Source organism: Salmo salar, chromosome 12 (genome assembly GCF_965601325.2).
Source record: "Salmo salar chromosome 12, fSalSal1, whole genome shotgun sequence".
NCBI lineage: Eukaryota > Metazoa > Chordata > Actinopteri > Salmoniformes > Salmonidae > Salmo > Salmo salar.
Genome location: NC_138302.1, coordinates 90,270,819 through 90,285,000, shown reverse-complemented (window position 1 = coordinate 90,285,000; position 14,182 = coordinate 90,270,819). Strand labels below are relative to the sequence as shown.

The following is a 14,182-nucleotide window of genomic DNA, read 5'->3' as shown; positions in this document are numbered from 1 at the left end:
AAAACGCATGTCAAAAATGTTATAAATTGATTTGCATTAGAAAACACTCTGAAGTTTCTAAAACTGTTTGAATGATGTCTGTGAGTATAACAGAACTCATATGGCAGGCAAAAACTTTAACCTTCTGCATCACTTTCAAATACGTACTTTTATTTTGAAGGCAAACAGCAAATTCCAATATTGTGCCTAATCGTTATTATGGCTAGCTTCATAACACATAACCCGGTCCAGTCGAGCCACAGGAGAGCTAGCTGGCTGTTTATAACGTTAGCTTTGGGAAACAGGGTTTAGTAGCTGGCTAGCTATTTATTTCCATGAACTGAAGTTCAATTTCAGAAGGCTAACAACAAGTGGCTAGCTAATACCAGAAGTTGCGGTCCAACACAACATTCTACAATTAAACTGTTCTCTAACGCGTCAAATAGTTTTATTTGACGCGTCAAACAGCGTTCCATAATATACTTGCTGCCATCAGTGGATACTGTAGTTCCCACACTGTCAGAGGACTACAATTCCCACTTAAAAGTTACCGTCCCCGGATATATTGGTTCCTTATAATTTCCGGTCTCCATTTATTCCCCGATTGTTTCTCAGAAGAAATATCAAGGTGAGTCTCCCTTATGAAAAATACGTAGAAATGGATGAAATATGATTATGTAACGCACATATCAACATCTGGCGTAAAATAAAAACATTATATCGTGTATTCTTTGAAAACAGATGGGTACCTGCCAGTATATTAGCTCGCTCGTGGCTTGGAATACAAAGTCGATGGAGGCAGTTAAACGTTGGCGTTACTGTAGCTAGCTAGACATGGTTGCCAGCACGGATAACGTTAGCTAGATGGAACGTCGTCATTAACTGGCAATGCACGCCATCGTCTACTTTGCTTGTTTTTCATCAACATACTTGATAGCTAGCCAGATAGTAAGCTAGCTAGTTTCAACTGATCAACAAATGGTGTAGTAAATATTGACTGAATGGAGGTAGCTACTATCTTACTCAATTTAGCTAGCTAACGTTAGTAACACAAATATTAGCCCTAGCTTAATACCCATGTCACATATCTAGCCTGCTAACGACTCCATTCATTGGCACAACATACGAGGCTAAATAAAGATGGTGGTTGATGCAGACTATGGTATCAATACCGTCTCACTTTGTAGTAGCTACACTGTTTTTGTTTACTTTAATTTTCCCAGATGCTTATCAATCTCCCTATAGAAGGGGTATTTATATTGTGAAGGAAAAAATGCATTAGAGTTAAACTACTGTCTGGAATTTAACATTACATTTTTGCTCTGTCAGATAAGTTGGTTATTTGAAAATGATGTGGGACGGACCCAGGAGAGGACCACAAGGGGGCCCACCCTTTCGGTAAGCAGATGGTGGCAATGGCAGTATGCAAATAGAAAACTATCTTGCAAGAGAAAGTTAATGTTTTTACATTCTTATGGTGGTTACTTGATTTGAGAGCTACTTAATTTTAAAATGTTTGTAAATGTTTAGAGCCCAAAGTATGAATTCTCATTTCTTTGTTCCAGTGGGGACAATCGTGGAGAAATGTTTGGGGGCCGAGATGGCCCTATGCCTGATTTCAGGGGTAGAGACGGAATGAACATGGGTCCCAGGGGACCACAGGATCGGGGGCCTCCTATGGACATGAGGAGGATGGACTGTCCACCTGATATGAGGGACCGTGACATGGAACCACATGACATACGAGGGAGAGGAGAACCACCTAGGGATTTTCTGGGGAGACCTGGAGAAGAACCAGACTTCAGCCTCAGAAGGCAGTATGAAATGTCAATCAGGGACAAGCTGCTTAATGCAGCTGCTGGTGGTGGTTTCATGGGGCCTGGGCCAGGCATGGGAGGGAGAGGAATGGGAGGGAGAGATGTGAGGGGAAGAGGCATGGGAGTGAGAGGCATGCCTCCACGAGATCTACGAGAGTCAAATGACAGATTTATGGACATGAGAGACAGGGATATGTTCCGCAAGGATATGCCAGGCTTCAACAATCCAGACATGGATGGAAGGCGAGGAGGATTTCCCATGGAGCCTATGGGTAGAAATGAGGTGTTCAGAGACATGCGTGATAGGGACAGGCCACCCATAGACAGGCCCCCGATGGGCATGGATGACATTGATGGGTTTAATATGGACATGCCTCCACGAGATCGAGACCGGGGAATGATGGACTTTGACAGGAGGGGTGCTCCCCCATTGAATCCAAGGAAAAGATTTGAGTCTGATACGGACTTCAGAAACCGCGTTGGACCTCCAGCTGAATTCCGAGATAGGGATAGATCTCCCGTAAGATTTGCCGACAATGATGGTGCTCCAATGGATGTCAGGGGAAGGCCTGGCGGCCCTCCAGATCTTGGTGGCCCAAACAGACCCAAGTTTATGGGTACAGATCCAGAAGGCACCCTTAGAGACAGAGAATTCCCAGAAATGGAAGAGGTGTCGCTTGCAGAGGAGTGGAAGAACCGTAAGAAGGAGAAGGACTCTCTTCCATCTCCCATGACCAGAGGTCTTCCTCCTTTCTCCAAAGAGATGCAGGGACAGCGATTCCCTCCAGTGTCCAGAGAAGGTAGTCTTCTTGGAGAGCCGGAAAACTTTAAAGAAAGGAACATGCCATCTACAGAATTCCCTGGGAAAAAAGATGGGCCTCCTTTTGGCTTCCCTCACCCCAACAGAGAAGCTCCAGGTTCCCAGAACTGGGATAAAAAGCCATCCACAGATATCCCTGGGATGGATCTGCCACCTTTTGGCCGTAGAAGTCTTCAGGACCCTCCCTTTCCACCCATGGGTCCTGGGCTCCTGCCAAACATGCCGAACAGAGAGAATGACGGCAAGCGCTGGCCCGAACATGGGGATCCCAAGCAGAATCAAAATGCACCAAATCGAGTTGACAGGCCCCCATACCTCTTGGAGAAGGACAGACCCCCATACATCCCAGAGAAGGCTCCACCAACTCCACTGGGCCATGGGCCAAAAGATAAAACTCGTTTCAAAGGGCCGAAGGATGCATTGCTTGAACAAGGCCCAGAGAGGGTTAAGCTGGTTCCAGGGCCAGACTTCCAAGGCAAAGACCAGGACTACAGGGACATTGATTACAGAACAGGTCCAGGGATAGTCTTTGACTACAAACACGAGGAGCTGCCAGGACCTGACAAAGTTCTAAAAGAATCTAAAGCAGTCCCGCCTCCAAAATTCAGTGACTCTGGTTCCCAGGTTAGTAAACCAAATATTTAGACTAAACCCATAGAAAATGAAAATGTTTTTTATGCATCTAAATACAAATTCTATACAAATGTTCTTGTGCATCTGTTGGTTGTCCATTTTGTCATTTATGTGAATTTCAATTGCTTTAACCTGTTATTTAAATTTGAACTGTCAACTAAAGGATCAGGATTACCGGAGTGCATCTGTGAAGGACAAGGTTACTCATACAATTTGCATCACTGGGATTCCTAAGACAGCCACAATGGAGCAGGTAGGAATCAAAACAGACATTTAGCTTTTGACTTGATACTTTTCTGATTGCACAAAATCATGCAGTTCGGTGATAGAAGTTTAGTTATATACGTATAGGTGTGTGTGTGTTAAGGTTAGAGCCTAACAATATTTAATTATCTTTTAGATCCTTGGTGCCTTTGCAGTTCGTGATGGTGTCCCAATGCAGGGCATGAAAATCAAGAATGTTGTGCCAGGTGAGACAGAAGTCCCCGTGTGGACATGCTCAACTCGAACGATATCTCGAATCTCCTACGAATTGTTTCGCTATTTCGCTATTCGAATCATACGCTCATATTCTTTTCAAAGTGTCTTTGTTGCCTCCGATGTTCTCGGTCTTGATGCAATCGCTCATCAGTTCAACAGCCAAGTTTTCTAAGTATTTAGCCATTAGTGTTTTTCATTCCTGACAATGTAGGAACACTGTCCAAACATCCTTATTGCAGCAGTCTTTGACAGTGACTATCAGTCACTAAAGTTCTTATGACACGCAATCTCTTATGTTGTTCACACCTTATTTGTTTCCTTATACACCATTTTCTATTTTATTGAAACAAAAAATGAATTGATTACGATATAATATAGGCAGCAAGTTTATATTACAGACTATGCAACTACTTCAGGTTCTTGGTGTTGCTTTTCTCGTCATTCAGCTTAGACGAAAGTTTTCTCAATTATTTGATTGTAGGACTGTATCAGCCATCTACGTTACATTTTGGATCCCTGAGAAGCTACAATACCAAGTTTCTGAGTGACAAAGTATTATGGCAGGTTTAAAATGTAGCAAGACAATCCATACTTTCTTTCATACAAAGTAGGCCTATGCCTTAGTAGCACTTAAATCATACACAGTACACATATGCCTTAGTAGCACTTAGGTTATGCTATGCTTGCAGGAATTTACTTTAAGAGGGACATTTTAAGTAAGCTGTAGTTGGTGTACTTGGGAGTATGTTTACAGACGACATTCAATCCATAGTTGGATCTGGAAAAGATGTTGGTAGTGGCTTTTAATTAAGGAGAACATTGCCAACTCAAATATTAAAGATAAATGACTACAATCCATATTGTGCTGCAAAGGTATGGAGAGATTGGCATACATGTCAAAAAATGAAGAATTAGGACAATGTTCGATTTCCCCCAATGTATTCATCGAAATGCTACACCATCACCACAAATGCTGAATGTGATCTCCTTTCGTGAACTGCTGTCCTTACTGGCATTGACTAACGCAAATCCATCTGTATTTCAAATGCTGTCCCCAGGTTACAGCTACGATACGGCCTATGTGGAGTTTTTAAACCTCGAGGATGCAGTCCACTTCATGGAATCCAACCAGGTGGCCCATCCTCATCTCTCTACATCGGCTGTGCCTTCGGGCAGGAAGAAGGCTTGGGCTGGGGGCGGGCATTTTAGAAGGGGGAGAGGTGGGATCAGGGTTGGTTATTGTTTGGGATCATTTATGGGAGTTACTCCCTACCTGTGGGTGTGTGAATTGACATCGTTGGCGTAGGTTCAAGGGGACTTCGCACAACAATAGCTTAATAATGAGGTCAAAGAGGAGCCGTGCTTCTGGTGATGCACTTGGCATTGAAAAGGAAAGAAAAAGAGAAACCACTTCGAACAACATTCTCCAGATTTGTTTGCCGTAATGTAATCCTCTTAAATCGGAATGAATTTAGAAATTAAAACAAAGAAAACCATCTCTGAGGAAAAAAAACACGTAGTCTCAAAACAATAAATGAGGTAAATGTTTGGATTCATAAGAAATAAGGTACGTTGTATGTCTAAGCCCAGAGGCATATTATCATAATGGGTCTTGTTCCTGGATTCTTGGTCCTCTGTCCCTCCAAGTCTTAGCTGGATAGTTTTCTTTACAGTGATATCTGTTAATTTTTAGATAGCAATGTCAGATCCTTCATGTTTTAGTTTTTTTGCGTCATTTTAACATTGTTTTTATCAGGCTGGGAATAGTAGCTATTGGTGTTATGGGTATTACCTGCAGAATAATATACTAAGGATCCTAAGGTCTTTTCCAGATCACAGACTACTCAGTTTAGATATTATATTATCTTTGAATCATTTACATATTCCAATATAAAGTTATTTATGGAACTTGAAGCTCAATAGAATCAACAACAAAAAAATCACTGCTGCTTTGGGATGGGTTGTGCTTACACGAGTAAGGCAGCCATTTCTGAGCTAGCGTTCAAGTCCATACTAGGTTTGTTTTTTTCCCTTTCAACTTTACACAGACTTTAAATGTACACAAAGTCTCTTATAATTTTGGAGGTGGCCATTATCCTTTCAACGGTCCTTTGGTGGCAATATTGGAAAGTTGATCTGTTTACAGTTTGCTGTGACCCTTTGACTTATTCCTTCTTGGCAATATCTTGCCATCACCTTTGGTTATCCACAAGGCCAACTTTACCTCAGTGTCTTGGGGGTACTTACCACATACATTCTAGAATACTCTGACTGTGTCTTGAGGGTTTTACTCATTCCTTGATCTCAACAAGTGGACAATGCTCGATTTCATTCATCTTTCTCTACACAGAGAGTGCTGTGCATCAACCATAGTAACGTTATTCCTTTACATTGCTGAATGGATAGACTCCATCTCTAAATGCATCCTCCACATCAGATCCACTCTTGCCTGCTAAATACAAGTATACATCTTCTTGATGCTCATTCACTTGACAGCAGAGGAATCTTTTCTCTTGACCACACTTCTTGGCTCACTTTCTCCTTTTGTTGTGAGACCTTTCTATTGGTCCCATTGGTATAGAGCCATGTAAAGTATCAGCAGCTCTCAATGGTTGGTTTTTAGCCATGGTAGCACAGGTGAATGTCAGTGGTGCACGCCATGGGTATAGATTTAGGGTATAGATAACTGATATTTTCCCAACCATATTGGCCTATTCTGGTTCCCATATTGAAGGAATCGTGATGCACTACAATCTTAAGCAACAGACCAACATCAAGGCCAGAGCCATATCTGGCTCTGCTCAAGGCTGGAAAGAAGCAGAACCAGTGACAGGTGTTACACATTCCTTTGATGAGTCTTCTATGTTAAGTTACCCCATTGGGTAGCTGGTTGTTACAATGGTTTTGGGTCTACCATACAATGGTTATGATTTAGTTACCTAAGATATTGATTCTAGAAACATGCGCTACCTCGCAATTGTTTCATGTAGTCAGCTGTATCTTTACCCATCAACGACTACATAAAAAGTTTAAAATACACTCGTCTTGGTTCCTGGGTCTTACAATCCTAACCCTGTTAACAATACCGAACTCAGCAAGTATGGGTTATTGTAGATATAACTGCCACTCACCATTTTAGTTAAACTGGAGATTTTGAGTCTACCAACCTACAGCTTGCATGTCAAATCATGCAGTCATGCCTTTATGCAGATTAGTGTCATATACATTTACAGAGCACAGCCGACACAATGGTATATTGAATTTCATGTTGGATTAAGTACACATTTTAAGTACATATTTGAGCCCTATACTGTCAAAGAATATAGCTTTCTAGCTTTATCTAGTAAGACCACTAATATGAAATTCAAAATCTCCTCCCCAAAGTACTGTACATGAGAAGCTAGAATTTCCACCTCCTGGCAAACAGTAATGCTATAGCATGGAGGAAATACCTTGGACGGTATTGGTTGATCTAAGTTCCATATTCCTGTCAGAACCATAATGGTCGTCCCCTTTACCCTCACCACTGAGGAGGACTAAACCTGCTACAGTGCATGATGGGAGTCTGTTATTCTCTTGGAACATTTAGAATTGTGAGTCACTTGGTTGGCAAGGAAGCAGATTCCTCAGTTTGAATCTAGCTCACTCTCTTCCTGTTTTTCAGGGATCCCTGAAGGTTGGCACTAAAACAGCTCTAATGCGATACGTCCAGCCGGACAGAAGTGGCAAGGAAGCTCTAGTAAGTGTTGGATATCACAGTTGGGGCCTTTTGTAGATGGAAGTGATTTATTCCCTTTACCTTTGATCTTGTTTTAAGCATGCTAGTAGCATAGTTCTTTTTGTTATTGGTAATGTTCACCCTAAGAGTTGTATGCATGCTGGATTTGATTTGCCTGTGCTCCTTATGTTAAGCCATAGGTTGTTGAGACAACCACCACTAAATGACTGATGTGCCTTCTCTTGCTGCTTTAGGAACCAGGGCATAAGGCAGGCCCTCCGACCCAGGAACCCCTACTGCCAAGCCCAGGCCAGCTCCTGGTCAACAAGGCCAAGAATGAGCACCACAGCCAGGATGTCTCCCAAGCCAAGGCCCCAGTTGACCCCCTGTCCCAGCAGGGCTCATGGCAGCGCAGCTCGGACCTTACCCCAGAGGCCTGGCAGCAGCAGGTGGACCAGCAACTTAGACAGCAGGAGGCTGAGCAGCAGGCAGAGTCCTGGGCCAGCCGCAACCCCCCTCGCCAAGGCCCTGGCCCACATCAGATGGACCCCATCTTTAAGGAGAGCAAGAGTGAGTGAGCTGGGGCAATATTGCAATAGTTGGGAATTTTTAATTTGAATAGTTGGGGAGTAGGGAATGTAGAATGGGAATCGTTGGGGAGTAGGGAATTTAGAATGGGAATCGTTGGGGAGTAGGGAATTTAGAATGGGAATCGTTGGGGAGTAGGGAATTTAGAATGGGAATCGTTGGGGAGTAGGGAATTTAGAATGGGAATCGTTGGGGAGTAGGGAATTTAGAATGGGAATCGTTGGGGAGTAGGGAATTTAGAATGGGAATCGTTGGGGAGTAGGGAATTTAGAATGGGAATCGTTGGGGAGTAGGGAATTTAGAATGGGAATCGTTGGGGAGTAGGGAATTTAGAATGGGAATCGTTGGGGAGTAGGGAATTTAGAATGGGAATCGTTGGGGAATTTAGAAATGGAATCTTTGGGGAGTAGGGAACCCTAGTAAGGAGTTGATGGTGTGATTGTTTATTTAAAACATTTGTTTGTTTCTAAGGAAAGCTCAAGATCAGTGTGCTTGTTCCTCTGTTTCCTCACAGCCATGATCATAAAGAATGTGAAGCCCACCACTACAGTGGAGACCATTCTGAAATCCCTGGACCCCTTCGCCTACCTTGATGAGAGGAACGTTCGTCTGGTCAGAGGAAAACCCCCGGGAGCCAAATGCTTCTGCTTCGTAGACATGGACTCCCATGAGGTATCACATAGCTGCCATTACATGTCAGTTGGCCACTTTGTCATGGTTTATTGAACTCCCATGTGTATGCATGTCAGAGTTGTACCCTGCTTAATGGATGTTACGTCTGTGGATGTCATGACGTGGCCTTTCTTCTATCCTAGCAAGTGACCCGTCTGGTAGAGCTCCTCACCAAGCCCAGGCCTCTCTCTATCGATGGGGTCAGGGTTTACGCTGAGGTTGCTAAGCCACTGAAGAACCAAAAGTGAGTGACACTTATATCATGTAACTAAGCTCTTCAGTGTAAGAACGGTGATGTTATTTTTTTTTTACCATTGATGGTTTGTATTTTCCTACTAGCTACAGAAAAGAGTTTGATAAATCCAACACTTCTCTCCTGGGGTACCCACCTGAGGCCAGTATGACGGAGGTACGTTAGGTGTTTGGTATCATTTTTGGTTTTGTTGAGATAGTGTGTTGGTTAGAAAATGAGTGTGTTGTTTTGTACCCTAATCACAGCAGCAGCAGTACTATTCATCCCAACCTCACAACCAGCCACCAGTAGGCCGCCCACCTAAACTGCAAGGTGAGACCTCTCTCATTAGTCAGTATCCCCATTCAAACACTATTCTACCTGACAATGTATGCCCTCCAGGATCTGTACATGAAGAGACGACAAATATTGCGTTGGGCTGTGGTTGTCTGTCTTTCAGCTCAACATGCTTCAATCATCAGGTCATGTTGAGTAGAAAATGAGCAGGAAGAAAATGATTTGTATTTTTACCTAGGCGATCATATGGGTGGACCGATGGGCTCAGACCCTCTCTCCAATTCATCTGTCTCGCACTTGAACTCCAGCATGACTTCGGTACGACACCATCAGACTATTATATAACCACTTTATCCAAAAGTAAAGAAACATTGACAGTTTAAGCAGAGGAAATGCTTGAGTGAGTGTGAAATGCCCTTCTAACCAATGCTTCCCTCTGCCACATCCTAGGGAGGTGGCTATGCTGAACCTCCACCAGTTGATCCCTACCACCAGGCTCTGGACCCCCAGGTCGCCTCTGCTGCAGCAGCAGGGGGGATGACAGCAACAGGAGATCATGGCACTGATGGCTACAGCTATGGTAAGGCCAAACAGTAGGCCAAGTGCCCCTCTCAGACATTAGGGAATATGCAGCTTCAGGACCTCTTGTGAATCTGTGGAAAGAATGTGAATAGACAGGAAATGAATCATTGTCATCTTGTCATACTCTTGTAACAACTGTTTTTTTTATTTGTCCAGCTACTGAAACTCCAGACATGACAAACTACCTGTATGATGCCACGTCTGGGTTCTACTATGATCCCCAGACTACCCTGTACTATGACCCTGCCTCTAGGGTAAGAGTTCTACACAGTAGCTCATATGTGATACATTATCTTCAAATTACCTTGGTGTGTCTGTGCTACTCTACGTCCTTCATGTCCAACGTATGTGTGTGCAGTATTTCTACAATGCCCAGACCCAGGAGTACCTGTACTGGGACAGTGTGTCCAAAACATACATCCCCGTTCCCGGAGGACACTCTACAGATACCCAGCTCCCCATTGCCCAGTCTGGTGTTGCCTTGGCGCCAGACGTACAGGCCATTCTGGCTAATCCAGCAGCAGACGCTCCGCTGGACATGAAGAGACCAGAGCCAACCCCTCACTTCGACCCTCCCCAGCTCCTGAACCCCACTCCTGCCCCTAACCCCAACCCTAACCCCAACCCTTCCCCCGAGAGGAGAGAGGAGGAGGACACTGCACCTCGCATGGACAAGAAAGACAACAAAGACAAACCAGGAGAGAAAGAGGAGAAACCCAGGAGCCTAGCCGCTTTCAAGGTTAACCCACAATATAGTCATGTATAATGAAGCTATAGGAACAATACACCACCTTATAGATGGTTAACACGCATGTCTGTCTCAGATCATGAAGGATATGGAGCGCTGGGCTAAGATCCAGAACCGTCAGAAGGACAGCGTCCGTGTTCCGTCCCCTGTACTCAAGACCTCCGGTGGCGGGCTGGACGACAGGAAGTCCTCCAAGGCAGCTGACGCCGCCTTCACCATCTTCGAGAGGAAGGTGTGTACCGGGAGCCTCTGTGACATGCATGCACTTTAATGCAATGGTGTGGAATTAAATCATTTTATTTCACTGTCCCTCTTCTGTTTCCCCAAACAGGGTGGAGACGACCTCTTCAAGAAGCCTATGGCTCCTCCCAAGAAAGAGGGGAAGGGCTCAAAGGTGAGATTGATTGATTGGTGAGGTCACTGCCAAAAGCCTACAATGTTCTGTTGTGTATGAGCAGGAGGAAAGAAGGGATGAATTTGATTCCAATCCATTATGTCTGTGGGGTGTCTTCCTCCCTCCCCGGTGACGTTGTTTCTGAACTTCCTGCTCCCCACCCTTCCCAGCAGTCCATTGGCTCTCTGGGCCTGCTGGCGTCAGACTACGCAGCAACAGGCAGTGATGAGGAGGAGGAGGTGGTGCAGCATGAGGATCCTCAGGCCTCTAGGAGTCAGTCTCAGGAGAAGGAAGACAAGCTGACAGACTGGAAGAAGATGGCGTGCCTGCTGTGTAGGAGACAGTTCCCCAATAAGGACGGCCTGGTGCGCCACCAGCAGCTCTCAGACCTCCACAAGCAAAACATGGAGATCCACATGAAGATCAAGAGATCAAAGAAAGAGCTGGAGGCTTTGGAGAACCAGGAGAAAGAGGTCAGAGGAGGCTAGATTTACACATTTGATAAGTAGTTGTAAAGCAGTTCAATAGTCTTAAAAGCTTAATTTGAGTTGCCTTAATCTCTCTCTAACCTCCGATTCAGCTATGTTCAGGAAGTGTTGTTGAAATGTTATATGAGCAATGTATTGATGTCTGTAATCTGTTCCACAGCTGAGTGCCAGGGAGTCCAACGGCTCCCCTGAACAGAAGAGAAGGAAACATCAACACCAGAATAGCTGGGTCGGTGGCTCCAGGGACATGCATAAAGGAAGCGAGAGGCCGGGGTTAGGTTCTGAGCCTGTTGAGGTACTATAACATCTTTCTTTTTCAGTCTGTTGTCAAGTTGGGTTTCTTGGGGATTTTAACCCCCGTTTTTTTTTTTTTTATTCAAAGCTTGGTGGTGATTTTAACCCCAGTCGTTTTTTTATTTGACCTCTACGGGATCGGTGTCCACCCCGCGGGATGGTTGAGCTAATGTGCGCTAATGTGATTAGCATGATGTTGTAAGTAACTGGAAAATTTCCCAGGACAAAGACATATCTTATATGGGCAGAAAGCTTAAATTCTTGTTAATCTAACTGCACTGTCCAATTTAAACTATTACAGTGAAAAAATACCATTGCTATTGTTTGAGGAGAGTGCACAACAAAACTTTTATCGCGGCAACTGGTTTGATACCTCTAAAGGTAAATAATGTACTTACATTCAGTAATCTTGCTCTGATTTGTCATCCTGAGGGTCCCAGAGATAAAATGTAGCGTAGTTTTGTTTGATAAAATCCATTTTTATATTCAAATGTAGGAGCTGGGTTCTACAGTTTGAACCCCTGCTGTGTCCCCCATCTAGATGTGTGAAGGTTAGTGTCTTTTCTGTAGGGAAGCTAATTATCCATAATTTATGACATTCCTCGGATTGTGTAAACTAAACATTTTTATTACCATATCATTTTTGTATATTCTCTATAGTTATGAACTTGAAAATGTATCAGTTGACCATTTGGGCAAACTTGATACAACATTTTGAACTGTAATACAATGGTTCATTGGATCAGTCTGAAACTTTGCACATACACTGCTAAATTGCGCCTAGACTCCTAAGTGATATAATGGCCTTTCTCTAGCATTTCAAAGTTGATGGGGGGGGGGGGGAATGCATGTTTTTTCTTTTGTATTATCTTTTACCAGATCTAATGTTATTCTCTTTCATTAATTTTACATTTCCACCAACTTCAGTGTTTTCTTTCAAATGGTATCAAGAATATGCATATCCTTGCTTCAGGTCCTGAGCTACAGGCAGTTAGATTTGGGTATGACATTTTAGGCGAAAATTGGAAGAAAAAAATGGGTCCGACCATAACGAGGTTCTATTAAAGCTAGTTGGTGATTTTAACCCGTTTTTTTTATTTAAAGCTTGGTGGTGATTTTAACCCGTTGTGCTTCCTATCTTATCTTCCACAGAGGAAGAAAAAGGAGTCTGTTGTCTGGAATCATGCCACCTACAAACAAGCGGTGCGCAAGGCCATGTTCGCACGCTTCAAAGAACTGGACTGACATTTCCTCCTTTTCAGTTTATTAAACATTTCGCTAAATTGAGTGAGTCACTGAAGGCTTGTACGGAATGACACATTTACCCAAATGGTGCATACCGTTCTTCAACTGCCTTTGAGCTATGTTTGCTGTTGGTGGGTGTGACCTGATCAATATTGGCGTGACCTTTTCAAATTACTAAACTAATGCAGTGCACCATACACATTTGCCCTCCGTACCACCATACTCAACATTCTTCATAACAGCACCGTTTCCTTTGAATCAAACGCTGCACATCGTTCTGTTCTGCTGAACACACCCCACATCACCCAATCCCGACTGTGTCCCTGTGTTTGTATGTATGGGCAACATTGGTCGAATTAATGTGCCTGCCAAAGCCTAGCGGATCTTTTGGACTGAGCCCACCTCTTACTGTATCTGTGGGCCCACCTCACTGTACTACCAGCAATGCAATCTGTCTGTAGCTGTAGCTGTTGAGACAATGGAGCTGTAGGGAGACCGTTAGGGCCTCCACATTTCTGCAGTGTTCTCTATGCTTGTTCGAGGGCCATTCACAACCCCCCCCCCCCCCAGTGCTGACAGAGCCAGATGATCTGAGAGACTGAATTAATGTGAGCAAGATGGCAGGAGAGAGGGAGAAGAAGCAGTGGAGTTGGTGCTAAGTTGCTCTACAGACTCAACCCAAATAGCAAGCTGTCTTTGACCTCCTAATCAATCCTTTTAAGGGATGTAGCTTTTTGTTTTGCCATGTGTGTGTGGCTGATGTGTAGTGTTATTGCAGCCAGATCTGGCGTTGTAGAATACTTGTTGTATGCCACCGGGTGGTTTCAGCTACACACGGTCATTTATTTTAACACAGCCTTTTTACATGGACTTATTCCTTTCCTTGTTTGATTTATACTCTGTATTGTGTGCACACCTTTTTTAAGTAAAATATGAAATCTACTTGAATTTGAGTCTGTGGTTTATTTCTTTGAAATGTGTGATATTAGTTTAGAAATGTGTGCAATAATGGACTGTGTCAGACAAATGTTCGGCAACTCTCCATTGGGTGGCAGCAGTGTTCTTTTGAGATATGTACAGTCACTGAACCTGAACTTATTTGTCTTCCCATGTTACATCATTACCCATTCAGATAATGCAATGAACTGGAATACGCTTATGATTTTTTTCATTTATTTAAAAATCATTTTTTATG

General features: G+C 43.6%; 1 protein-coding gene across 4 annotated transcripts; it reads left to right on the top strand.

The window, feature by feature from the left end:
- The first annotated feature begins 519 nt into the window (after positions 1–519).
- Positions 520–13,935, top strand: LOC106565987 (RNA-binding protein 5). 4 transcript variants are annotated; one of them, XM_045691876.2, is made up of 22 exons: positions 520–607; positions 1,309–1,377; positions 1,545–3,240; positions 3,413–3,502; positions 3,650–3,719; positions 4,788–4,861; positions 7,394–7,468; positions 7,702–8,017; positions 8,550–8,707; positions 8,851–8,951; positions 9,047–9,116; positions 9,206–9,272; positions 9,475–9,554; positions 9,687–9,816; positions 9,975–10,072; positions 10,177–10,557; positions 10,643–10,798; positions 10,898–10,960; positions 11,131–11,433; positions 11,609–11,743; positions 12,239–12,293; positions 12,895–13,935. In XM_045691876.2, exons 2-21 carry the CDS (start codon positions 1,328–1,330, stop codon positions 12,257–12,259), a joined length of 4,134 nt encoding a protein of 1,377 aa, XP_045547832.1. In that variant the 5' UTR covers positions 520–607; positions 1,309–1,327; the 3' UTR covers positions 12,260–12,293; positions 12,895–13,935. The 4 variants fall into 4 exon arrangements, with proteins under 4 accessions (XP_045547832.1, XP_013989197.1, XP_013989196.1 ...); XM_014133722.3 differs by lacking the exon at positions 12,239–12,293 and having other exon boundaries at positions 11,134–11,433; XM_014133721.3 differs by lacking the exon at positions 12,239–12,293 and having other exon boundaries at positions 521–607.
- Positions 13,936–14,182: the final 247 nt, after the last annotated feature.